The 26,426-nt window shown below is 40.5% G+C and overlaps 2 protein-coding genes across 3 annotated transcripts in view; one reads left to right on the top strand and one right to left on the bottom strand.

The window, feature by feature from the left end:
- Positions 1-2,098: 2,098 nt before the first annotated feature.
- Positions 2,099-4,791, top strand: LOC140351134 (myelin and lymphocyte protein-like). Its single transcript, XM_072436838.1, has 4 exons — positions 2,099-2,305; positions 4,023-4,190; positions 4,267-4,392; positions 4,671-4,791. Exons 1-4 carry the CDS (start codon positions 2,213-2,215, stop codon positions 4,743-4,745), a joined length of 462 nt encoding a protein of 153 aa, XP_072292939.1. The 5' UTR covers positions 2,099-2,212; the 3' UTR covers positions 4,746-4,791.
- A 634-nt stretch (positions 4,792-5,425) lies between these two features.
- The window catches only part of mrps5 (mitochondrial ribosomal protein S5), a 32,752-nt gene continuing 11,751 nt past the window's right edge, over positions 5,426-26,426 (bottom strand). For both annotated transcript variants that reach the window (XM_072436704.1, XM_072436703.1), the window contains exons 6-12: positions 20,907-20,941; positions 9,425-9,515; positions 9,235-9,281; positions 9,105-9,162; positions 7,358-7,420; positions 6,642-6,778; positions 5,426-5,899 (exon numbers count right to left, since the gene is read on the bottom strand). In XM_072436704.1, coding sequence (XP_072292805.1) covers positions 5,675-5,899; positions 6,642-6,778; positions 7,358-7,420; positions 9,105-9,162; positions 9,235-9,281; positions 9,425-9,515; positions 20,907-20,941 — 656 coding nt within the window. In that variant the 3' untranslated portion in view covers positions 5,426-5,674. The remainder of the gene's footprint in view (positions 5,900-6,641; positions 6,779-7,357; positions 7,421-9,104; positions 9,163-9,234; positions 9,282-9,424; positions 9,516-20,906; positions 20,942-26,426) is intronic.

Below are 26,426 nucleotides of genomic sequence, written 5' to 3'. Positions count from 1 at the left end.
GCCTATGACAGGTTGGGTGACCTATTGAACTAGAATGTTTTATAAATCTAAGATTTTGCTAAAAATGCTAAACATTTTATCCCAAAAAAGTTATTTTTTTGTTTAAAGGCGGTATGGACGATTTTTCGGCGATTTGAGAACTCAGATGGAAGTGCGCATGCGCACTCCCCCGTGCGGACTGATACAACACACACGTGCGTTTGTTTATTAGCGCAACGGAGCACATCACATCTCTCGTCTCCCGTAGATTTCCGTCCACTTCTGCGTCAGCTCGAACAGTCTTTCTCCGTCTTCATTTTGTCCCGTACACTGAGGGAACTATATTATGATAGATCCATGCGCTTAGGCACGCGGAAACGTGGGCACGAACCGCACGCGGCTTCAGGTGAGCGGTAGGTGCGTTTTATGATTGATACATGGCAGGACAAATGATTTATCCACGCCACGAGGAAATATGATAAAATATTTGCTGAAAAAAATCGGCCATTCCACCTTTAATAATTTCACTTCCTGTTTGTAATCACATTAGGAAATTACCCAGAAAACACTGGGGCAAAAGCTCATCTAATGTCACTACTAATGTTTAGTTGACAGATGAAAATATACGAGAGCACATTTATTTAGTTGAATTAATGTTTAGAGGGTAATAAAAGTTGTTAATTTTGTGTAAATTCTGCATAAACTTTGTCTGGAGAGAGTGTCCCTAGTGTGATGTCACGTCCTGTAATTTTATAGTAGAAAAAGCTTCAGTTGTAGTCATCTGGACTCAGTTAGAAAAATAGACGTTTCGACTCTCATCCAAGAGTCATTGTCAATAAAAGAATTTAGATCGAGAACTCCGATATTAATACTGTTCTGTGGTAAGACCCGCCAATTGGGAGGAGCCTTCCTGAAGTTGAAGGAGTTGTTTGTTTCAACAGAAACTCCCCCTTGTATCTACCGAGCCTATTCAGAATCTTAATGGGCTATTAGAATCCTCTTTGTCTTTGTGAGACCCTGGCTCAACCACCCTGAGTTCCTGATTAGCATCTAAATGTCCTTGTCCTGGTCCTCTACCTTCTTTTTTTTTAACAAAAATAGCTTCCTTGACTCCTCTTTCTATAATGGTATACTGAACCCCTGGAAAGGTAGAGGACCAGGACCAGGACATGTAGATGCTAATCAGGTACTCAGGGTGGTTGAGCCAGGGTCTCACAAAGACAAAGAGGATTCTAATAGCCCATTAAGATTCTGAATAGGCTCGGTAGATACAAGGGGGAGTTTCTGTTGAAACAAACAACTCCTTCAACTTCAGGAAGGCTCCTCCCAATTGGCGGGTCTTACCACAGAACAGTATTAATATCGGAGTTCTCGATCTAAATTCTTTTATTGACAATGACTCTTGGATGAGAATCGAAACGTCTATTTTTCTAACTGAGTCCAGATGACTACAACTGAAGCTTTTTCTACTATGGAACACGCCTGGACGAATGAGGGATTACACCTACATATTTCCTGTAATTTTCTACAGATTTTTATACTAATCCCCACAAATACTTGATTAGAGAAAAACTATAATTTATATGTGAAACGGATATAAATACACCAAAGAAAGTCTATCATATGCACTTTAATCGTGTCATTCCAATTAGATTTGAATGACAAAAACACCCCTCTCATATAGTAAATAGAAATAGTAAAAGAGGCAGCAGAAAGTTGGAAATATTTGTGGTTGAAAAGCTTGTCGATGATCGCTTCAATTCTCATCAACAAACTACTTTCCATATTCTGACATTACGGTATTTTATGACTGATGGCCAATGTTGTTGCTCAAAGTTGAAGTTTAAGGTCACATAAGCTGTTGTTTCTGCTTCAATCACCATGAAAGGAGTGAGTAGTAGGCAGAAGGCCAGGGAGGCTTGTGAATATTGCAGAACCCAAAACTCAGTGAGCCGTATCCCAACAATGGTGACACCTTATCTGCCCGTGCTGCAGCCTCTGGCCACATATTTCTCTCATAGTTTTCCACAGTTTAGTTTTGGCCCAGGCGCACACAAACGCACACACACAGGCATAAAGGGTGTGTCTGAGTTGAACCAAGTCTTGGTGTGGGAACAAAGGCAGAACGGGTTGGTCTGCTAACTTTTTTCCTCCTAAAAGGGTCAGTCCCACCCGCGGCAGCTGTTAGTCCAGAGTTGTACAGGACGGCAGAGGGAGCGCAGCTGAAGAGGAGATGGCTGCTACCACAGCTAAGCCCATGGCCAGCCTGCCCAGCGGAATGGGCATCTGCACCACTGCGCCGGACATCTTCTACCTGCCTGAACTGGTGAGTGACCTGACCACGGAGAAAATGAAAATGAATTACTAACCATTTCTGTGTCATATAATACGTGTTTATCTTAATTCATACACATCTTACATACAAAACAGATTATTATGTCTTAATCCTAAACTACAAAAACTATTATTCATATTTTATGGATTATTTCTACATTATATTATACATAGAATCTAGCATACATCTGATTTTTAATTTCTTTTTAAGGTCGTGATGATTCTTAACTTCATGGGTGAGAAATTAAATTGACAAAGGAGATTATTATTATTATTATTATATTATTATTTACTATGGTGCATGGGGCCTCAAACCACATTAAATACCACCAAATCTTAACCAAATACACAGCAGGACTATACCAGGTCTGAACTAGGGCTGAACCAGGATTGAAATGGGACTAAACCTCGACTAATTTTAAACGAGGACTGAGAGGCCTAAACCAATTCTACATTAAAATAAGATACACCTGCAGAAGAATTCGCATAGCATCAGTCATTATTGGTCTGGAGTACCCGCTAACTTGGGTGCCGGGTAAATAGATACATTTACTACAAATACAGTATATTGTTAGCAATAATTTAAAATGAATAACTAATATTATTAGAAACCAGTATAATCCCAAATTTGTCCAGGAACAGATTAATTAAAAATATATATTTTCTACATTTACTATTATTATATTTTTTCATTTTAATTATACTGATGCCCTCAAATACTCAAAAACATTTTAAGGATGTCTAATTCACTACTACAAAAAGGGGAAAAAAACATAATAGTAATGCAGCTAACTAGTGCAATAGTGCATCCAGTATATGCTCAGATACTAACAATAACCATGACAGATCAACACAGCAGTCTAATAAGTCAAAAACGGATGAATTACTGAATCAGAACAATAACTTCACTTGAAAAAATCTACTTTTCCAAAGCAAATGATGGAAACTTGTTGACTTGGTCTCCGTTCGGAGCTAACTGGGTCATCTCACATTTCACTCATATAATATCTGTGCTACAAATCTAACAAGAAATGCGGCCACAACATTTTCTATAGAAATCGACAGAACACAGAAAGTGCTGAAATAACATGCTGTGAAAACAAATTTTTAAACTTGAAATGCTTTATCAAAGCTATGTGCATTTAGTAAACCCATATCCAAGATAATAAGTGCTGTGCCTTGTTTAAACAGACCCACAACACGTTAATGTGACGTTTACTTTCATGCACTGACTATAAAGCATGCTTGTACTGATGAAGTAAGAGTGAATCATTCATGATTCATTCAAGTGAATATTAGATGTAGATAAAGTAAAATATTAATTGTTAATTGAACAATACATATAAAAAAAAAAACAGGAAAATTATTTACCAATCGTGTGGTACTTTTACACACAATCACAAATGTAGAGTGTGACTAAATAAAGGGTTGAGTCCATGTTATCCTAATCCATCCTAATACTAGTTCAACACGGTTCAACATGTTATTTGGAATAATCAAATGTAGAGATGACCAGCGACTAACACACAATTATTGGTGATGTCCTATAATATATATAATAGAATAATAGAAATAAATTACATTTACACAACCACACAAAACCTAGACCTAAACTAGAAATAATTAGCTATGAGAAAAGAGTAACCCCATATAAATAACAAGGTAAATGTACATGTTGTGAGGTCTGACTCATTATGTGTGGAGCGCAGATCTTTGGAGGTCTGGTGTGGATCCTGGTGGCCTCCACTCATATTTTACCACCAAACCCTCTGGCCTGGGTCATGTTTGTGTCCTTGTTCTGTTTTGTAATGACTTTCCTATGGCTGGTCATCTTCGCCTGTGGAGGACACAAGAACAGCTTCGGCTGGGCGACGGCTGTAAGATATTACAGGTTTATTACACTTTTATAATACTTACATCAAGTAGTGAAGCAATGTGTGGTTGTTTTTGTAGGACTTTGTCTATCACTTCCTGGCAGTGATCTTCTACCTCAGTGCAGGAGTGATTCTGGCTTACATCACTTTTATCGCTAAAGCAATACAAATGTTTAGAATCTACCAGATCGACATTTCAGCAGTGGTAAGTCTAACATTTTAACAAAGTCAGTCCAAACATGACAACAATGGTGTTATTACGGTATATGTAAAGACACTGCCAAGAACTGGACAGTAGAAGGTAATACATCTCTCTTCAACTTTAATAATCCAAAAAGATCAGAATCAAAATCAAGTTTTTTCCCCCAAAACTCACACAAAACACATATTTACCAATGCACTCTTAGCTTTGAACAGGTCACAAACTTTTGCACGTGTTTAAGTGTCTGATGTGTGATTGTGAGTTTCCTCTCTTTGCCTTAGGTTTTTGCCTTTGCGACAACTCTCCTGTACTTCATCCATGCCATTTTGTCCGCAATCCGGTGGAGGAACTTCTGAGCCCTCAAACTAGAATGTATGCAAGCACCTGTTCAAGCGAGAATGTAGTAAAATCACAATAATATTAGTTACGGCTAATAACCCATTTTTCATGATTACATTTCACTATAATCAATTTATTTGGAGACTGATTGTTCACTTTATTGTAAATTATGATTGGGACAGATGATTGTGAGAGAAATAAATGACTGCTTTAGACTTTAGAGTTAAGAGTTTAGACACAGTTCATACCATTTTGTATTGACTTTCAACAAAAATAATATAACATGTTTTCTTGGCAAGATTTTGTATTCTAATAATAAAAACTGAAAAATAAAGTTACCCTGTATTGTCTTTTTGTGCTGGTATGAGCTAGATCTGGAGGCAATCATGCGGGAAAAGCTGAGCAAATGTTTACCTTCATCTATATCCGGGACACAGAGGAAAGAACTTATTGGGAAGGAGAGGCCCAAAAGAAAGTCTATGAAAACAAAGTGGGAGTGCAGCAAACACAAGTGGACGAAACTGTTGAAATATTTTACTTAGAGTACTCAAAGATTTATACAAATTCATTAATGGAAACTGCATGTATAAACTGACTGTGATTACAGAACTATAGTGATTGTACTTCTACCAAGTTTTGTCCCATTTCTGATCACGTACTTGCAAGGATAAAGACCATATCACACAAAACAAAGTAGTTAGGCACAACTTTCAAAAGTATGTTTATTAATATTTGAATGTATTTTTAAACAGCAGTGGCTTAGGTTGGGAAAGTAATATTTGTATACTGCTGGAACTGTCACCACATTTATCTACTGTATGTTTATGGACCGTAAAGAGCATCAGGACCACATCTGATCTATGCAATGCCACTGGACATGTATTTTTTACAGTGTTCCATCTTCCTTTTATCAAACTTTGAGTCCAAAGATCCTGCCCCTGTCCCACTACCAGATGGTGCGTTTCACCGTGGCCCAGTTGGAGCGCTTCATGCCCTGTGCGGCCCTCACGTCACCCCAGTGCAGCTTGGTGTTGGGGATCTCGTCCTCGGGCTGGGGCTCCTGTCGCACCCCGGTCCGGGGACTGGCCACCACCTGTGGCAGTGGCCCACGCTCTGACTGGAACTCCACCACATGCAGCTGGTTCTTTTCTGCTAGAATCTGGTGAGTTTCCTACAAAAGAGAAAGAAAATATGATTATTATTATTTATTTATTTTTACAAATATTTGGTATCAAGCAGTTCTTATCATCCCAAATGAATTCCAAAGCTTTATCCCTCAACCCCACACTTTAAACACAGTTTCAAACATAGCAATATATTTGTCATTCTAGATCAAATCAATCAATCAATCAATCAATCAATCAATCGTATTTGCAGAGCACAATTCATACTAGTAGTTCAAGGGGCTTACAAAACAATAAAAATATACGACGAATTGACATTACATTACAATTTAAAGTTACAATATAAACAAACACAAGCATATATAAATAATATTAAAATAAAGTTTTAGTATTTAGTAAAGTATTAATTCAGTCAAAATCAAAGAGTGTTACAGGTACAGAAGAAGAAGAACAGTAGGCCCCGTTCATCTGCTCATCCGAGGGGAAGGATAGAGACTGTTCTCTAACTAAAGACTGCAGGAATCTATCTAAAAACACTTTGGGCACATATATGAGGCACCAGTAGCACCTTTAAAGTCTATTCTCTGAGCCACAGGAGCCAGTGCAGAGACCTGAGAACAGGACTAATGTGATCGTACTTCCTGGTTCTAGTCAGGACCCGAGCAGCAGCGTTCTGGATGTACTGCAGCGGTTATGAGGCTCGTTTGGGGAAGTCAGTGAGCAGGTTGATGCAGTGCAGGGTAATCAAACACAACATTTTACCCTTTGATACAAAAACATGTGATTTACCTGATTGGCTAATCCACTGAAAAGAGCCCGAGTAATGTTGAGAAGATTGACAGATCCTTCTACTTTGCAGTACATGTCCTGAATGCCAATGAGTCGACAGAGCGTGATGATGGCCCGGTGGCAGTGCAAACCGTAGCCTGCATAAAGGGAATCACACTCCAAAGACTTAACTCCAAATACACAAAACTTTACAAAATAGAAAAAAAATTGATTGAATAGAAATGTTGAAAAAACTAATTATTAACTTGTGTCAAAGTGCCGCCATAAAAATACATTTCCTTGATGCATCAAAGAACAAATAAATTGCTTTTTTTTATTGATCCTGCTCCTATTTGGGGTAGAAACTAAGGTAAACAGATCAATTATGAGTAATAATGTCATAATGGTGAGTAAAACTGTTTTTTGCAGTAGTATTTGAACTTCTACTTGGATTTTTTTTTTTGCTGAAGTAATATATTTAAGAAAATACAAGGCAAATCACATTTTGAATAGAGTCTGAACAAAAAATGTACACTGAACAAACGCACAGCTGTCACTGCATCTCTCAGAGGGTGAAGATTGAAAAGAAAAACAGACATTATTTTGTAAGAAAACACTTGCTCTTCAGTTAAAATGTTTTACACTATGAATCAGAGGAAACTGCGTTTATTGTGTCAACTGTACTTTCTATCAGACAGCTCCTGAGTGCACCTCAAGTTTTATGGAGAGTGGCGTACCTTTGTTTTGCTTCTTCATGCGCAGCTTCGTCCTTTTGAACTTGGATTCAATGTCGTGATAAACTGTCAGACAGATAAAAGCAAACAGTTAATGCAGGTTGAGGATCTGCAGCGCGAGACGACGGACACACAGCAGTGTCGTGGGCTGTGATGCAAATGTGAATAATTAGTTATTGAGTGTCTGTGAGCGGAAGGCAGTGGAGGGAGGCTTAAGATGCTGTCCACACTCATCGAGCGAGCTGGAAATGTTCATTTGTTGCCACACACTGTCCTTACGTTGTCTATATAATAGAAATTGTAACAACACAGAGAAAACTGATGCTGAAAAACGAGGGGGAAAAAAGACTGCTAAAGTAAAATAAACAGAAACTTAATAAATAACCCCTAGGAAAGTAGAAGCAGTTAAAAAATAGTTTATGTTGTGAATGTTGATTTGAATATATAATTGATATGAAATAATATTAAGATGATTATAAAAACACAAATAAGGGTATAAAGTTATATTTCTGCACATTTGTGATTAGTTTTACATTTGTCTAACGCTTAAACTTCAACTATTTGAATACATTTTTAGTAAATTTCTGTTGGCTTGACATACAATTATTGCATTTTTATGGAATACTGAAAGAAAAAAAATCTACAAGTGAAAACATTTGTTGTCACTACAGGAGGTCCAGATTTGCATGAGGCATCTGTGTAAATCAACCTGATATTGTACTAAATTGCAAGAATAGAACTTCTGAACAAAATAATTTGTAGGAACCTCTTCAATGCATCTTTTCACATTTATGGACTTAACTGATACATTATGTGTGTCACTTATTCTCAGCTCCAGACAAGCAGCAGATGGCCCCACAGTAGACGTTGGCAAGGGCTCATTTTATTCTGGTCCTTCTTCTCTGAGATACTAAAATATTCACCACAGCAGTGTTATCAAACGCAGTGAAAGTCAGGAGCTGGATCTAGTGCAGGGCTATTCAACTTTATTTTCCCGTGGGCCAGATTTTTTTGGAGGGCCAAGGCCTCAGGGCCGGAGGTGCACAAAACGTTGCTACAGTAAGAAACTTTAGTTCATACAAAAATATAACCACTGCTAGATTACATTTTTGTGAGAAATAACATATAATACTTATATATACTTTACCAACATTGCTTTTCAAAATTGCCCATCCAGTGCTAAACCAGAATTAAGTTAGGACTAGACTAGTACCAGCCAGGTCTGAACCAGGACTAATCCAGAATCAAACAAGGACTAAACCCAAGACCAAACCAGGTCTAAACTTGTGCTAATTCAGAATTAAACCAGTGAACAAGATTTTTATTTTATTTTTTTCAAAAATTAGAAGATGGGTCATGGGCCGGATTAAATTGCTTGGCGGGCCTGATTTGGCCCCCCAGGCCTTATGTTTATCAGCCCTGGTCTAGTGTAAAGTCAAAGCAGAAGGTTCAGTCTCCTCCAGGGGGTGCAGTGGGGGCCGATGACTCACTCACATTCATCTTTCTGAATTTGCTCTGCTGCAACATTCAAGCCAAGTCGACTTTTATTGCATCAAAGTGTGCACCATGCATCTTAACCTTAATGACTGTGTTCACAAACATCACCTCAAGAAAATGCCAACAGACACACATGAAGTGCAGAAACGAACCTACAACCAAATGTGAGTATTCATAATTGCATATTGCCAATACGCAAATGTAACAGCAAAGGACAGGCATTTAGAACTGAGCCATTACAATGCAAACTTACTTGTGTGGTTGTTGAATCGTTCAATATAGTACAAGAAGTGGATGGCTCTGTTTTTGGCCTGATCAGACATAAACAGTGTTATTCAACTTCATTAAATGCTATTGTGTCATGTTGAGTTTAAATATCATACTTTTCTGAGAGCTATGTTTCTTTCTGCCGCTTTGCCCACAGCAAAACCTGAAAAAGAGACAAATAGAATAATTGTGTTTCAATATTTTACAGATCTTATTTATTGCAATGTAAACAAACAATATTACCGTAGTTAACATTTGATAATTAGTGACTAAACACATTGTACATTATATCACTTAAGTAACAACCTGCAGCCCCATTGCCATTCCCGACAGCGACCAAACAGCTGATAGACCTCTTCCTGCCCTCTTTGGCCGTCATGTTGAAGACGCTTTTCACCTACAAAAAACAACAACACCGGTTATACAGATTACACTCCATAAAACGCTCTCCACATGGTGGAAGCAATACTTCAGGCTTTTGGAGATTATTTCAATAGAAAGACAATCACTAAGACAATCTCAAAACAACAAGGTGTCATTTGTAATCTACTCTATGCCAGGGTTTGTGTGCCAATTCACGAGAGACTGTCGTTCTGGATTTGCGCTGCGTATCGATTTGTTGTTAAGCACTCAGCACACACCCATCAGCAAAACGTGACATGTGCCACAAGGGGGCAGCATGGAGACACGAAACGGCCTTGAAAACATCGGAAAAGATAGAGGATGGAAAAAAGCCTGTTTGCAAATGTGAAAAGAGGGAGGGTCAAGATTCAGGGCTGATAAACAGAAAACACATGATAAACATGCAGTAAATAAAGGACAGGGCATATTTTGCTGTGCCCTGGCAGATGGAAAGGATTTATGGCTGTATCTGAGGGGAGAGGTGCCCCGTCAGAGGTCAATTCAATCACGGCTGATCCACACCAATATGTGGCGCAATCAAAGTGTCAAAGTGTGTGTGGGAGTGTGTGCGGCTGCTGGAAATGTGTGATAAAAGAAAAAAGTGATGACTGAAGAGCTGACACTGAATGCCAGAGTGGAGGGATGTGTGAGCACTTCTGTAACTAACCAAAACTGCTGACTCCAGGAAGAAACTTGCTCTACTTGAGCATATGAAATTTAACAAAATCCTTGACTAAAATTGAGGGCTTTTCAGGTCATATTGTGTGTTTTAGGATTCAAGATTATACAGTTGTTAGGTAATCATGATAATTCATCTTAAGAGCTTTTAAATAAAGATTGTGACAAGCAAAAGAGAAAAAGTTAAAACTAAATGAAAATAGATTTGTTCAATCTGGCTGTTTGTTATATACATAAACTTTATTTAGCTGCTCACATACTCATTTTAGGTAATGGAAATATAACTAAGGATTTTTGCTTGCTTATCATTATCAATCATGAATAATTGTTCAATTGTGATGTTTCTTCTCACAGTAAGTGTAACACAAAAATGTAATACTATGACATCCCTTACATATTAAATACTTCAAATTTGAAGTAAAGCCATGCATTGATGAGTGCATTTGTGGCAAGTGGCTTTGTTGATCTAAATAGTTTTATATTTGTGTGCTAATTACATCCAAGCGCTCCACATAAATAATAGTACACAAACCTCCACTCTGCAATTATTCTCATCAATGCTTTGGAAAAAGTTGATACATCTACAGTGCACAATGTATTTTTCATAAAACGTGCTCAAAGAATAAAAAAAATTATCACAGCTAATAAAATAGTTGGATATCACATATTTATTGCTTTATTCATTTTCGTGAGGAGCAACGCAAATGCTGACTTAAACAGATGAATGAAAAAGAGATTTTGAGCTGAGAAAACTTCAAAGTGTAGATCTGCCGTTAGCGTCCTGAGTTATGTAGCGCACACACGCATACACACACACACACACACACACACACACACACACACACACACACACACACACCACATACACCCCCCCGCACACACGCACTATATTCCAGTTAAGGGTTTATCATTTGACTGCAGGGCTGGAGCAGTAGGATTGGGGTCAATGCAGCAGCAAACACACAAACATGAAAAATACAAGACTTCGGAATCAGAGGGACGACAAACATCCCATTACTGAAAAAATATGAGTCTATAACATAACCTCCAGCTAACAAGAGCATGTTTTGGAGGAAATGTAACGGTTTTGCGTTTAGCTTTCGCCCCAGGAGCAGATGGGCTGAATTGATCTGCAGCGGATGAGAGACAGCAGGCTAGTGGGAGGGATCGCCAAGCCTTTTCACACCTCCATTTCATGTCTTATTTTCTCAGTCTGTTGCTGCGCGTCTTTGGTTGTGCACGTGTTCACAGACTGCAACAGAAGGGTGGAGCTTTGCGACAGAAGAGCAGAAGGCACCGTCAGAGCACAGCATCCTACGCCAAAGCCAAACACCTCCAACTTACTGTACGCTGCTTTTACGTCACTAAATACTTTAAAGGTTGTATAATGTACATTAATCATAATGTTTTAACTATTTGAGACTTTAGCTTTGTATTAATGTATTAATAATGCCATTTAAATATAATTTTCATAAAAAATATATAACATTTACTCAGACTCAGAATGCTTTAAATTGAATATAATGAATTCACTCCATAACTCGGTGGTAGTTACTTCAGTAGTCACAGCTGTTCTGGGGTAAACTGGGGTAAAGTGAGGCTTACAATCTGCACAAAACATTCAGGTCACACTACGCTCCCTCCCGATTCCATACAATACACTGCTCCCGATAAAATAACATCACAATACGGCGATGGCGCATTGCAGACCTTAAGACAGACCTGCATGTTGGACTCCACCAGGACTGCCCTTCGTCACCGGTTCTGTTCCTTGTTTTTAAATGGACAGAATTTCTAGGCAAGGTCCAGTTTGGGGATCACAGGATCTCATATCTTCTATTTAAAGATTGCAGCTGAAGTGGCTAGGATGAGAATCACACCTCCAAATCCAAGGCCATGGTTGACTGATTTACATTTTTTGAAACCTCAAAGCCATAGTTGGTATGAAATTGTACTGCCACTAGAACACAAGTCGGAAGAAAGTGTATGGGTTTTAAAGATAAAATGTAAAATTAAGGTTGCAATGTTAAACCATGGTTTGAAAGTGTAATTTGGCAAAAATAAGAGACTTAAAGAAAATACTGGAGACCTTTTCCAGTTAGTTTATTTGAGCTGTACAACCTGATCTAATAAGTACCACTTATATTTATCATGTTTTTCAAGTACACTTAGCCACATTTAATCTGCTTGAGCCAGAAGTAAAATGTAATTTTATTTACCTTCAACAAAACTTTCAAGGTTGTTAACTTCTTTTGAACAGTAAAAGACAAACCAAAGCAGCCCTGAACCACTGAAGAATTTTCATCTCCATTAATGAAAAGAGTTGGGTCCAAGTGATGTGGCTCCTGGAGGAAGGCCATTTACATCACGTAACTGTTTCTCTCCTTTATGCTTCAGTCTGACAGCACAAGGCTCGCTTGTGCACTTCTGCGTATTTATATACCGGGTAGGTACAGTCCACAGAGTTTCAAGAGATGACAAATAGGGGAGAATTAGCCAATAAATATATACAATATATACTGCTCATAGACACAAACTAGGGCTATGGAATACATTTTTTTCTCGTATTGTGCATTTATCTTGATTTTTTTAAATTAAATTGTATTTGGTCTTTCCAAAACAAATGCTTTTACTTAAATGTTTTTACTAACGATTTCATGAACATAAACTATACAGACTGCATAGCACTAATCTGTGCCATTTAACACAAATAATATTAAAATTTCTTCCTCCAAAGTCTGAGCTCCGTTTTACTGACAATCTCAATCTGTCGATCGATTATTTGCCCAGCTCTAACACAAGCAGAGGAATTTGTACTGTTGACAAGTCAGCACCAATTTGTTATTTAATATGCTAAATCAATTACAAAGTGCCACTTAAAGCTGGGGAACAGAGGATGAAACATGTATCTAAACATATCCAACTCATGAATAAATGTATGCATAAATGTGTGTGCACAGCTTTAGAGTAGGGTTTTTCACACAGCAAAGTGAAACTGGGACGGGGTCAAAGCTCAGTCAAAGAGAAATGCTTTATTATTATTATTATTATTATTATTATGATTATGATTATGATTATGATTATGATTATGATTATGCCCGAGCGCCACAAGCTGGCGAGAGGCCTATTAATCTCATAAGGCTGTGCGAAGCACGGCTGCGAAAGTGCGCACGAAATCGAGAGCGAAGCGGTCGTCATCCCCATATAAAGCACTCAGTTGCCCTAAGTAGCTCACGAATACGTTCCCCATCTCTTGCATGTTCCGTGCATATAAGCATGTAATGCAAAAATTGAACATTATTACTGTATAGTATAGTATAGTAAAGTAAGCGCGAGCGCTTTCCGAAAATGTATAGTTTATGATATTTGAAAAATGGGAAACATTGTTTTCGCATCGGAATATTATTCTTTCTTCTTTCTTTCTTTCTTTCTTCTTCTCGGGACCAACCCCCCTATTTTTCACCCAGTGAACATTGACGAAAAGTCACAAAAATGTTCACACCTCTAAAAATCGTGCCTCTCTACATTCTGGCTATTTCCCTTTTCTAAAATAAAAAAATTGGCGCGTCAGCGCCCCCAAATGTACCAAAAATGCATTGAGAGATGGGAAATGACCCAAAAAAAATCTGATCGTAGAATCATGAAATTTGGCGCCGAGGTAGATGGTGACAAGAGAAGTAAAAAATATTATTACGGCAACGCCGTCCGCCCAACCTAATGTCGGCCATATTGCTTCAAAAATGGCTAAACATGACTTCGGAGTTGCACGGTGGCAAAGGCGGTTAGCGCTCTTGCCTACCAAGAAGGAGATCATGGGTTCGATTCCCAGACCAGACCAACATCACATGATCTCTCTGGGTGGAGTCTGCATGTTCTCCCCGTGTTATCGTGGGTTCTCTCCGGGTTCTCCGGCTTCCTCCCACCGTCCAAAGACATGCATGTGTTAGGTAAAATTGGCGACTCTAAATTGGCCCTAGTGAATGAATGTGAGCGTGAACTGTCTGTAATGTCTATGTCTCCGTGTTGGCCCTGCGACAAGTTGGCCACTGTCCAGGGTGTACCCCGCCTAAGGCCCGAAGTCACTGGGATAGGCTCCAGTCACCCGCGACCCCGAAAGGGAACAAGCGGTAGAAAATGGATGGATGGACTTCGGAGTTCTTCCAAACGTCGTACTTTTACGAACTCCTCCCAGGGCGGTGGCCCTACAAAGCTGAAATTTGGTGAAAATGCTACTGAGGAGTGGGACATCAAAAGTTATCCAAATTACATTGATACCTCTCACGGTCTCTGTGCGGCAAAGCCGCAAACTGTAGCAAGAATTTCAGAAATCTCCCAAATTTAACATTTCTGCCGTTTGCGCAGATAAAATCTGAATTGCGTCAAATTAGAATCAGTTGTTAAACTCTTTGCCCTAAACCTACTTGAAGTGATATTGAAGGGATATTGCTAATCTAAACATTGCTCCCATTTGATCAAAAAGAGTCCGATTTGGACCAAATTTGAATCAGTTGTTAAACTTTCCAGTTTGGACCAGTTTAGGATGACAAAATTGAAATGGGCGCGATAGCGCCCCCTACAGAGTGACCTTTGAATTAACATTGAAGGTCAAAAATTAGTTTTACCAAAATGTTCTAAACTTTACCCAAAATTCTATTTGGCCATCCCGATCAAAAAAGCCAATCAGACAAATGCCTTCATTTTTACCGCGTAGTCATAGCGATGACAGAAACCTCCCATGTAATCCCTATGGGAAAACCGCATAATCTCTCAAATTACCACATTTTTAGGTTTTACACTTTAACAAACTCCTCCTAGTGCGTTTTGCCCACTGACTTCAAAATCGGTGTACGTGTACGTGTAAGTGGGGCATCTAAAGTTATCCAAATTTTAAGGATAACTTTTACGGTCTCTGTGCGACGGAGCCGCAAACGTTTCCCAGAATTCTGACTATTTGGCCTTCAGAGTGGCCTATAAACAATAGTTTTTCCAAATAACATGACATTTTGCACTAAATTCTAATTTGCCATCCTGATCATACAAGTATGAGAGCCAAAGTCATATTTTTACGGCGTAACCGTAGCGATGACAGAAACATCCCATGTTATTTGAGAGTGAGGAGGCTCTGAGGGACTGCTTCAGCACCACTGTCTGGACTGAGCTTTATGACCCACATGGGGAGGACATCAACACCATCACAGAGTGCATCACGGACTACATCAACTTCTGTTTTGAGAACATTGTTCCCTCCCGGACGGTGCGGTGTTTTCCAAACAACAAGCCATGGATTAACCGTGAACTGAAGGCTCTGCTGAAGGAGAAGAAGAGAGCCTTCAGGTCAGGGAACAAGGAGGAGCTGAGGACTGTGCAGAAGGAGCTGAGGAGGAAGATCAGGCAGGCTGAGGCCGGCTACAAGAGGAGGATGGAGGAGCAGCTGCAGCAAAAGAACATTCAGGGAGTGTGGAGGAGCCTGAAAACCATCTCGGGCTTCAAAATCCCCCCTGCCCAGACAGAGGGGGATCTACAGTGGGTGAATGATTTAAATGCTCACTTCTTGAGGTTTGATCGGTCACCCGCCCCTCCCCCTGCACAGCTGCATGCTCCCTCTTCCACAGCTGGACAATGCCCTGCATCTGTTCCTCTTCACTTCTCTGCCCCGGACCATAAGCTCCCCACTTCGCCTGGACTCACCCATCCCCCCAGCACACGGTCCCCCTGCCAACCACTGACTGTCACAGCAGCACAGGTGAGGAGTGAGCTGAAGAGGATTAAAGTGAGGAAGGCAGCAGGACCTGATGGCATCAGCCCCAGGCTCCTTAAGTCCTGCGCAGATGAACTGTGTGGAGTTATGGAGCATGTCTTCAACATGAGCCTGAAGCTGAGGGTGGTACCACAGGTCTGGAAGAACTCCTGTCTGGTACCTGTGCCTAAGACACCGCGCCCCAAAGATCTCAACAGCTTCAGGCCAGTGGCTCTCACGTCCCACCTGATGAAGACACTGGAGCGGCTGGTCCTGGACCACCTCCGCTCCACCGTGAGCTCAGCCATGGACCCGCTGCAGTTTGCATATCGGTCTGGCATCGGAGTGGAGGACGCCGTCATCTCCCTGCTGCACCGCTCTCTCTCTCACCTGGAAAAGCCTGGCAGCTCTGTGAGGATTCTGTTCTTCGATCTTTCCAGCGCCTTCAACACCATCCAGCCGCTGCTCCTGAGGGACAAGCTGGAGACGGCTGGTGTGGAGTATGACCTGGCAGAGTGGATCCTGGATTACCTCACAGACCGACCCCAGTTTGTGAGAGCCCGGAACTGTGTGTCTGACACTCGGACCTGCAGTGTGGGGGCGCCCCAGGGCACTGTCCTCGCACCCTTTCTCTTCACCCTTTACACTGCAGACTTCAGACACGACACGGACAGCTGTGTCCTGCAGAAGTTCTCTGACAACTCTGCCATCATCGGACTCATCACGGACGACGATGACGCGGAGTACAGAGGACTGGCGCAGGACTTTGTGGACTGGTGTCAGCGGAACCACCTCCTCATCAACGCGGGGAAGACCAAGGAGATGGTGGTGGATTTCCGCAGACGCCACCCCACTGCCCCCTCACCAGTGAACATCCAGGGACGGGACATTGAGAGAGTGGACTCATACAAGTACCTGGGTGTTCATCTGAACCACAAACTGGACTGGACTCATAACACAGACGCACTGTACAGGAAGAGCCGGAGTCGGCTCTACCTCCTGAGGAGACTCAGGTCTTTTGGAGTGACAGGGCCACTCCTGAAGACCTTCTACGACTCTGTGGTGGCACCAGCCCTCCTGTACGGTGTGGCCTGCTGGAGCAGCAGCATCACAGAGAGGGAGAGGAAGAGGCTGGACAGAGTCATCAAGAAGTCCAGCTCCGTCCTGGGCTGTGCTCTGGACTCGGTGCAGGAGGTGGGGGACAGGAGGGTCCTGGCTAGATTCACATCTATGCTGGACCATGAGTGTCACCCCCTGCAGGACACTCTCTCCGCTCTGGAGAGCAGCTTAAGTGAGAGACTGATCCACCCTCGATGTGTGAAGGAAAGGTTCCGTAGGTCTTTCCTTCCTGCTGCTGTCAGACTTTATAACAAAAACTGTTAGTACTGAACACTCGTAATACTGACCTAACCTAATACTGATGTGCAATTCTGTCATATGTACAATTGCTGTTGGAATTCATGTGCAATTACTGTGAAATTCATGTGCAATCTATGTGCTGTCGTGACACATATTCATGTGCAATTGCTGTCGTGATCACATGCAATGGTATTTATGTATTTATGTATTTATTTATTTGTCTATGGGAGTTTTTATTTATTTATAGGAGATCTTCTACTGAAAGTGTTTTTCAGACTTCCTATAAGTGATCTGTTCTTCTGTATCTACCTCTGTATCTGCCTGCGTTGCACCAATGAAATTTCCCCATGTGGGACAATAAAGGAATATCTTATCTTATCTTATCTTATCCTTATGGGAAAATCGCAGAATCGCTCAAATCAACACATTTTTACGCTTCACACTTTAACGAACTCCTCCTAGGGCGAATACCCGATCAAGTTCATATTTGGGGAAAATCATCTACACAAAGGGGGCATCAAAAGTTATCCATATTTTGATTTTAAGTGGTACGGTCTCTGTTCCGTGGAGCTGCAAATATACAAATGGGAAAAGCGCTAAATCTATGAAATGTTCACATTTTACGCTTCACACTTTAACAAACTCCTCCGTGGGCAATTGCCCGATCAAGCTTAACTTTTGGGAATATCATCTACACAAGCGGGGCATCAAAAGTTATCCATATTTATATTCCAAGTGCTACGGTCTCTGTGCGGCGGAGCAGCAAATTTGACTGACACTTGTGTTCATTTGCACTGGATTGGCCATGTCCAATGTGTCGCCGTCTGTCAAGTTCTTTTTTAATTCAACACACAATAAGGGCGCCATCTTTATCAAGTCGAAAGTGCAGAGTCGGAAGGCCGGCAGCCCGCGAGGGCCGTTGGATGCCGCTTGCGGCTTTAATATTCTTTCTTTCTTCTCGGGACCAACCCCCCTATTTTTCACCCAGTGAACATTGACGAAAAGTCACAAAAATTTGCACACCTCTAAAAATTGTGCCTCTCTACATTCTGGCTATTTCCCATTTCTAAAATAAAAAAAATTGGCGCATCAGTGCCCCCAAATGTTCCAAAAATGCATTGAGAGATAGGAAATGACCCAAAAAAAATCTGATCGTAGAATCATGAAATTTGGCGCAGAGGTAGATGGTGACAAGAGAAGTAAAAAATATTACTACGGCAACACCGTCCGCCCAACCAAATGTCGGCCATATTGGTTCAAAAATGGCTAAGCATGACTCTGGAGTTTTTCCAAACGTCGTACTTTTACGAACTCCTCCCAGGGTGTTGGCTCTAAAAAGCTGAAATTTGGTGAAAATGCTACTGAGGAGTGGGACATCAAAAGTTATTCAAATGACATACCTCTCACGGTCTCTGAGCGGCGAAGCCGCAAACTTTAGCTAGAATTTCAGAAATCTCCCAAATTTAACATTTCTGCCGTTTGCGCAGATAAAGTCCGAATTGCGTCAAATTAGAATCAGTTGTTAAACTCTTTGCGCTAAACCTACTTGAAGTGAAATAAATTAATTTGGCACCACAGCGCCCCCTACAGATTTTATATGGAGGTTAAATATTTAGTTTTGCGAAATTTTATGAAATTTGACACACAACTCAATTTTGGCATCCCCATCAAAAAAGTCAATGAGACCCATGTCATAATTGTTATGGTTTTGCCGTAGCGATGACCAAAACCTCCCATGTTATTCCAATGGGGAAATCGCCAGAACATGTTTAAACTTTAGACTTTCACAAACTCCTCCCAGGGCGTTAGCCCTATTAACCTGAAATTTGGTGAGACTCATCTTCAGGGGTGGACCATCAAAAGTTATTCACATTTTTATTCAAAGAATCACGGTGTCTGTGCGGCAAAGCCGCACATTTTGCCAAGAATTCAAAATAAAATTGCTTTTTGATGGTAAAACAAAGGGGAGAAGATGTGACAGCGTCACAGATTCAGCAGTAGGCGTAATAAAAGGACAATTGGGGCGCGTTAGCGCCCCCTCCTCTAGCGGCGTGGCGGCGGTGGTGTGGCGAGGGCCGATCATTGCCGCTTGCGGCTATATTTATTATTATTATTAGATGCAGACAGAACTAAATTTACAAAAAAACGTCTGTGTACTCCAATTAAAACCAATGTAGACTCAGACTCAATTTGACACAGAATAGTCATGTCCACTTTTTCACCATACTTTCACTTCCACTGCACCTACATGTGAAAAATACAGTCATTATGCCTCATCTTTAATAGTCTTTTTCCAAATATCATTAACTCTGATTAATATTGAGCTACAGTACAATAACCCTCTAAATCCCTCAGTACTAATGATGCCTCATCAAATCTTGTATTAGTTTTGGTCTGGTGCTTCATTGGCTGAACTACATTTCCACTGTCACTGATTAAACTTTCCCAAACTTTCCCTCCCTCCCGCCTCCCTCCTTTCTCTTTCGCCCTTTCCTCTTGTTGGATGTGTTCACTAATGGCATGCCAGCATCATTGTCCTTGAGAGACAAGCTTTTTATTCCAGTAAGCTCTTTTCATTTCATTAGTCCAGAATTTATAGAGGCACACACATAGACCAGCACACACAGTGGATATTTATAGAGTGGAATTGCACCATAAAAGCGCCATCAGTTTTCCAGGGGAGCCTAATGTCTGGACAGCTCTGGTTCAGCGTAGTCTAAGGGATGGGGAAGACCAACGTGACACACAAAGCACATGTGTACAGTGCAGTAAGTATATGCAAATGTTATGTCATGTCAGTCTACAGTGTGAAGCACTGTGTATTCAGACCACTGTGTCATTCCCACCATTAGTTTAAAGGCTCCATTAGCGGTAATTGAATCAAGGTAAAATACAGCGTGACACAGTAAGAATCTAAATGAAGCACAGCCATTTGAAACGGTTATCTCGTCTTACACACGCAGCAGTTTGAATCTGCTTGGCTTCATCAGTGGTTCATCATTAAATTAGAAATAATAAATGATAGCGTTACAACTTAAATGGAATGGCCTCAGAAAAGCTTTTGGAATATTATTATGATGTGACTCATGAATACAAATGCTTTTATTGGCGATTTCTTGATTTTATTAATGAACTGTTTTGATTGGAATAAATCTGCCTAAGTGCAGAGGGAATCAGGCATAACAAGTGAAGAAGACAGTACTATTTATAATGACCTCAGTGAGTCTGATGAACATCAACAAACATCCACAAGTGAACATGGAGTTAATGAGCAGTGTGACAGAGCTTCTCCATAACTGCGGCTCATGTGACGGGGTCAGTATGCATCCACAGAGCCACTGATGCTCCAATACTACCTTCTAATAAAGGTGTCAAAACATAAGGAACAACAAGTTTTTGGGCAAGAAAAGCATCTTATGCAAGTCATGTTATTATGCATAATCAACATTACAGCTTGAAGGAAATTACATGAATCCAATCAAGGCTGACATTTCAACAGGTAATTTGGATGAAAGGTCTCTATTCTGCAGGGGCAGACTTAGTGGTATGGTTCTCCTTCCCTTTAACAAACTTATTGAATATAAAGTTATTATTGAATATTAAAAAGCTCACCTCAATGACACGTGAATCAAAGTCTTCATACGTTTCTGAAAAAGCAAAACAAAACATTGGAGGAATCAGTTTAGTTTTTTATATTAAACTCAAGCACAAAAGAAACAGCAATTAAAACAGCGTTTGGATAAAAGCTCCTGTGGCCTTGCAGCAAAACAAGTTAACTCTTTTCATTGTCAGTGACCTCTCAAGGATGTTGCCCTCTCAACAGAACCCTGTTTACTTCTAACTAATTAGCTATAAACAAGACCTGTCTGCAAAACTCCAAGGAGAATACACACCCTGCAGCTGAAAAGGGGAAAACGTGATCAGAGAGAAGCAACATAACAGCATAGCTCACACATTCTGCTCCCTTGACAAGAGCTTGTATAGGATGGTTACAGAAGATGTATAAGGAGGGAACCCAGAAGAAAGGGGGAAACTTAAAAGGTTCACAAAGTCCCTACAGTGTCTGCAGTTTGACGTAAATGGATAGAACAGAGTTTAACTGTAAAGAATGGGAGGCAAGCCATTGCATTTGGTTTTATTTGAAACTGAGCTGATGTCTTAGACATTTTATTCAAGGTACTGAACAATTGTTTACCACGTTTATCCAAAAGAAAACCGTTCAACAGTAAGTGTCTGGGTAACTTTATTGTTCAGCAACATTTGCCATAACATACAAAATCAGACCAGAGACTAAACTGACAACACTTATGAATTATGTCCATGCAATACAACCTTTTCTTTTTTAATATCAATATGAACTATTTCTAAGGTGATTTATGGGAATTATGAACCTTTACTTTTTGTTTTGGATTTGGTTTAGTCTCAGCACCGCCGAGCACTTATCAATACTGACATCATAAATCTACTACAACCTTCATCTTTTCCATTTAAACCTTTGTAACTATTGTGATGGTGAACTATGTTGAGTTACAAAGTTGCATATTCAATAACTAACAATATTTTAAATGTTAAATTCAATAAATGTGTGTCATCTTCATCCCAAATTTTAGATATTAAATATTCACAAATCACCATAAAAACTTTGAAAAAAGGTTGTACTCCAGTGAATGTGTCACTAAATAATGTAAAAGTAATTGAAGACCAACATTCATAAAGCACCATAACTCATCATAAAAAGTACTTTGCATGAGTTAAAGTTCCTCTTGTGGCAGCACATCTGATTTCTACTAGTGACCCGAGTCAGCAGATTCACCTTACTCCCATGGACCACACATCAGTCTATTAATAATGAAAACATGTGATCAAAGAATATACAGACTTTTGACAACATTAAGTAGTATTACAGACTAGAAGAGTGTGCCATAAAAACGCATATGGTGAATTATAGCGTAATGGTGTAAGATGAATGCGAGATCAAATCAGACAGTCTCATTATAGTTCAGCTTTTGGCCCAGTGTAATTTTCACTTGTCACTTTCAGGTCAGAGCTTTAATAAAGACAAGGATGTTACAGAGCACATGGAAGCGCAAAGAAAAATGTATCTCTCTTGGTGGTTTATCTCAATATATCAGCTAATAATAACTGAATGAAAATACTTGAATGTAAAGTTACATTTTCTCTATATTTTGGAAACCAGACACCCAATATCTAAGGGGACAAGAATAAAAACAAAAGAAAAATATAGCCGCAAGCGGCAATGATCGGCCCTCGCTACGCCGCCGCCACGCCGCAAGAGGAGGGGGCGCTAACGCGCCCCAATTGTCCTTTTATTACGCCTACTGCTGAATCTGTGACGCTGTCACATCTTCTCCCCTTTGTTTTACCATCAAAAAGCAATTTTATTTTGAATTCTTGGCAAAATGTGCGGCTTTGCCGCACAGACACCGTGACTCTTTGAATAAAAATGTGGATATCTTTTGATGGTCCACCCCTGAAGATGAGTCTCAACAAATTTCAGGTTAATAGGGCTAACGCCCTGGGAGGAGTTTGTGAAAGTCTAAAGTGTAAACATGTTCTGGCGATTTCCCCATTGGAATAACATGGGAGGTTTTGGTCATCGCTACGGCAACGCCATAACAATTATGACATGGGTCTCACTGACTTTTTTGATGGGGATGCCAAAATTGAGTTGTGTGTCAAATTTCAGATAATTTCGCAAAACTAAACATTCAACCTCCATATAAAATCTGTAGGGGGCGCTGTGGCGCCAAATAAATTTATTTCACTTCAAGTAGGTTTAGGGCAAAGAGTTTAACAACTGATTCTAATTTGACGCAATTCGGACTTTATCTGCGCAAACGGCAGAAATTTTACATATGGGAGATTTCTGAAATTCTAGCTACAGTTTGCGGCTTCGCCGCACAGAGACCGTGAGAGGTATCAATGTAATTTGGATAACTTTTGATGTCCCACTCCTCAGTAGCATTTTCACCAAATTTCAGCTTTTTAGGGCCAACGCCCTGGGAGGAGTTTGTAAAAGTACGACGTTTGGAAAAACTCCGAAGTCATGTTTAGCCATTTTTGAAGCAATATGGCCGACATTTGGTTGGGCAGACGGCGTTGCCGTAATAATATTTTTTACTTCTCTTGTCACCATCTACCTCTGCGCCAAATTTCATGATTCTACGATCAGATTTTTTTGGGGTCATTTCCCATCCCTCAATGCATTTTTGGTACATTTGGGGGCGCTGACGCGCCAATTTTTTTTTATTTTAGAAAAGGGAAATAGCCAGAATGTAGAGAGGCACAATTTTTAGAGGTGTGCAAATTTTTGTGACTTTTCGTCAATGTTCACTGGGTGAAAAATGGGGGGGTTGGTCCCGAGAAGAAGAAGAAGAAGAAGAATTAAAGCCGCAAGCGGCATCCAACGGCCCTCGCGGGCCGCCGGCCTTCCGACTCTGCGCTTTCGACTTGATAAAGATGGCGCCCTTATTGTGTTGAATTAAAAAAGAACTTGACAGACGGCGACACAATTGACATGGCAAATCCAGTGCAAATGAACACAAATGTCGGTCAAATGTGCGGGTCCGCCACACAGAGACCGTGACACTTGGAATAAAAATATGGATAACTTTTGATGCCCCGCTTGTGTAGATGATTTTCCTCAAATATGAGCTTGATCGAGCTATTGCCCTTAGAGGAGTTTGTTAAAGTGTGAAGCGTAAATGTGAACATTTCAGAGATTTCGCTGTTTTCCCATTTCTGACATATATTTGCGGGTCCGCCACACAGAGACCGTAGCACTTAGAATCAAAATATGGATAAGTTTTGATGCCCCGCTTGTGTAGATGATATTCTCCAAATATGAACTTGATCGGGCTATCGCCCTAGGAGGAGTTCGTTAAAGTGTGAAGCGTAAAAATGTGGTGATTTGAGCGATTCTACGATTTTCCCATAAGGATAACATGGGATGTTTCTGTCATCGCTACGGTTACGCCGTACAAAATATGACTTTGGCTCTCATACTTTTATGATCAGGATGGCAAATTAGAATTTTGTTCAAAATATCATGTCATTTTGTTAACAAGGGTCTAGTGTCTGCATGTAAATATAGTGTTTGATTTGTCCATCATTTAGTTAGTCACTCCGGTTTAGTTATTAGTTTATTATTAGAGCTATTCTTTACGTTCCTATTCTCTATTTGTAACCTGATCTCCAGCTATAGTCCAGCCAATCACGTCCTCTTACTCTCCACCAATCATAGTTCAGCACCTGACGGGACTTCTGTGCGTTTAGCAAAGTTGTGTTGTTTTCCCCCTTCGTATGGCACGGTGCCTCCGTCTGCTTCCCGTTCCTCGTGTGCTTTTCCTGTGTGTTTGGTCCTTGAGAATGTGAGTTTAATCCTCCTAATGCTTCGTCTTTGTCTGTTTTAACTGTGCTACTATTAGTCATTACCTGTAGTTAGTTTGTCTTATTTATCCGGCTCCATCTCGGCAGTGTAATCTGCGCCGACGATGCGTTCACGGCCCATAGGCCAGCATCACTCTGCAGCACGCTGGCGCTAGTAGTGATGCGTTCAAGGACGATCGGAATTTATAGTTTTTGGCGAGAAAATGGCTGGAGATCATTGCTCTGTTGTGTTGTTGTGAATGTTGCTGCTTATATACTGTTTATTTCCCATTTGAACTTGTTTTAACGTTGCAAACTATTCACACCTTTACTGTCTGTATATTCTATGTTTATCTGTCTATATTCATTGAATTATTGTGTTTTAATATCCACTATTCACTGTACTTCTGTATTGTAGAAACCAAACATCAAACCACACATCTAACCCCGAACCTCAAGCAAATAAAGAGTGATAAGCAAAGCTGACGTCCTCCTTTGTTCTGGCCGGACAACCTGGGAAGATTAGGGAAATATATATCCAGTAATTATACAGTCCTTCAGAGGTCGCAAGATTGGGTCTCCTTCCCAACGCCTCATTTACACATTTGGAAAAACTCTATTGTTTATAGGCCACTCTGAAGGCCAAATAGTCAGAATTCTGGGAAACGTTTGCGGCTCCGTCGCACAGAGACCGTAAAAGCTATCCTTAAAATTTGGATAACTTTAGATGCCCCACTTGTCTAGAGGACGTACACCGATTTTGAGGTCGGTGGGCAAAACGCACTAGAAGGAGTTCGTTAAAGTGTGAAACAGAAAAATGTGGATATTCGAGAGATTTAGCGGTTTTTCCATAGGGATAACATGGGAGGTTTATGTCATCGCTACGACTACGCCGTAAAAATTAAGGCATTTGTCTGATTGGCTTTTTTGATCGGGACGCAAAAATAGAATTTTGGGTAAAGTTTAGAAAATTTTGGTAAAACAAATTTTTGACCTTCAATGTTAATTTAAAGGTCACTCTGTAGGGGGCGCTATCGCGCCCATTTCAATTTCGTCATCATAAACTGGTCCAAACTAGAAAGTTGAACAACTGATTCAAATTTGGTCCTAATCGGACTTGTTTTGATCAAATGGGAACAATTTTTAGATCTGCAATATCCCAAAATAAGTTGTCCAACTTTGCGGCTGCGCCGTACACAGACCGTAAAAGGTATCTCAAAAAATTGGATAACTTTATAGATGCCCCACTTGTCCAGAGGACGTCCGCCGATTTTGAAGTCGGTGGGCAAAACGCCCTAGGAGGAGTTCGTCAAAGTTTGACGTGAACAAAATGGCTAACACAGCGTGTTTTCATTTTCAAAGGAAGATGGCGGCCATAGGGTAAGTCTGGGGGCGTGGCCACAATAATATTTGTTTTTTGTCCTCACAAGAGGAATGCGTGTTCCGAATTTCGTAGCTTTACAACAAAGTTGACCTCAGGGCGTCTCCCATAGGCGCAATGTATTTTGACTTTTGTCGGTGGCGCTGTCGCGCCATTTTTTTAGAAAAAAAAAAGTGGCCCAGAAAAAACAAAATTTTTCGCCGATTCTGAATTTTGGGCAAAGTTTGGTGAGTTTTTGAGCATGTTCAGGGGGTCAAATTAGAGTTCAAAGCGATGAAGAACAAGAAAAATAATAATAATATTAAAGCCGCAAGCGGCATCCAACGGCCCTCGCGGGCCGCCGGCCTTCCGACTCTGCGCTT

Source organism: Eucyclogobius newberryi, unplaced genomic scaffold, assembly GCF_026437365.1.
Source record: "Eucyclogobius newberryi isolate DKJ021-1_F unplaced genomic scaffold, fEucNew1.0.hap1 SCAF_8, whole genome shotgun sequence".
In the NCBI taxonomy this organism is placed as follows: domain Eukaryota; kingdom Metazoa; phylum Chordata; class Actinopteri; order Gobiiformes; family Gobiidae; genus Eucyclogobius; species Eucyclogobius newberryi.
This window is presented reverse-complemented; position numbering and strand designations above follow the sequence as displayed.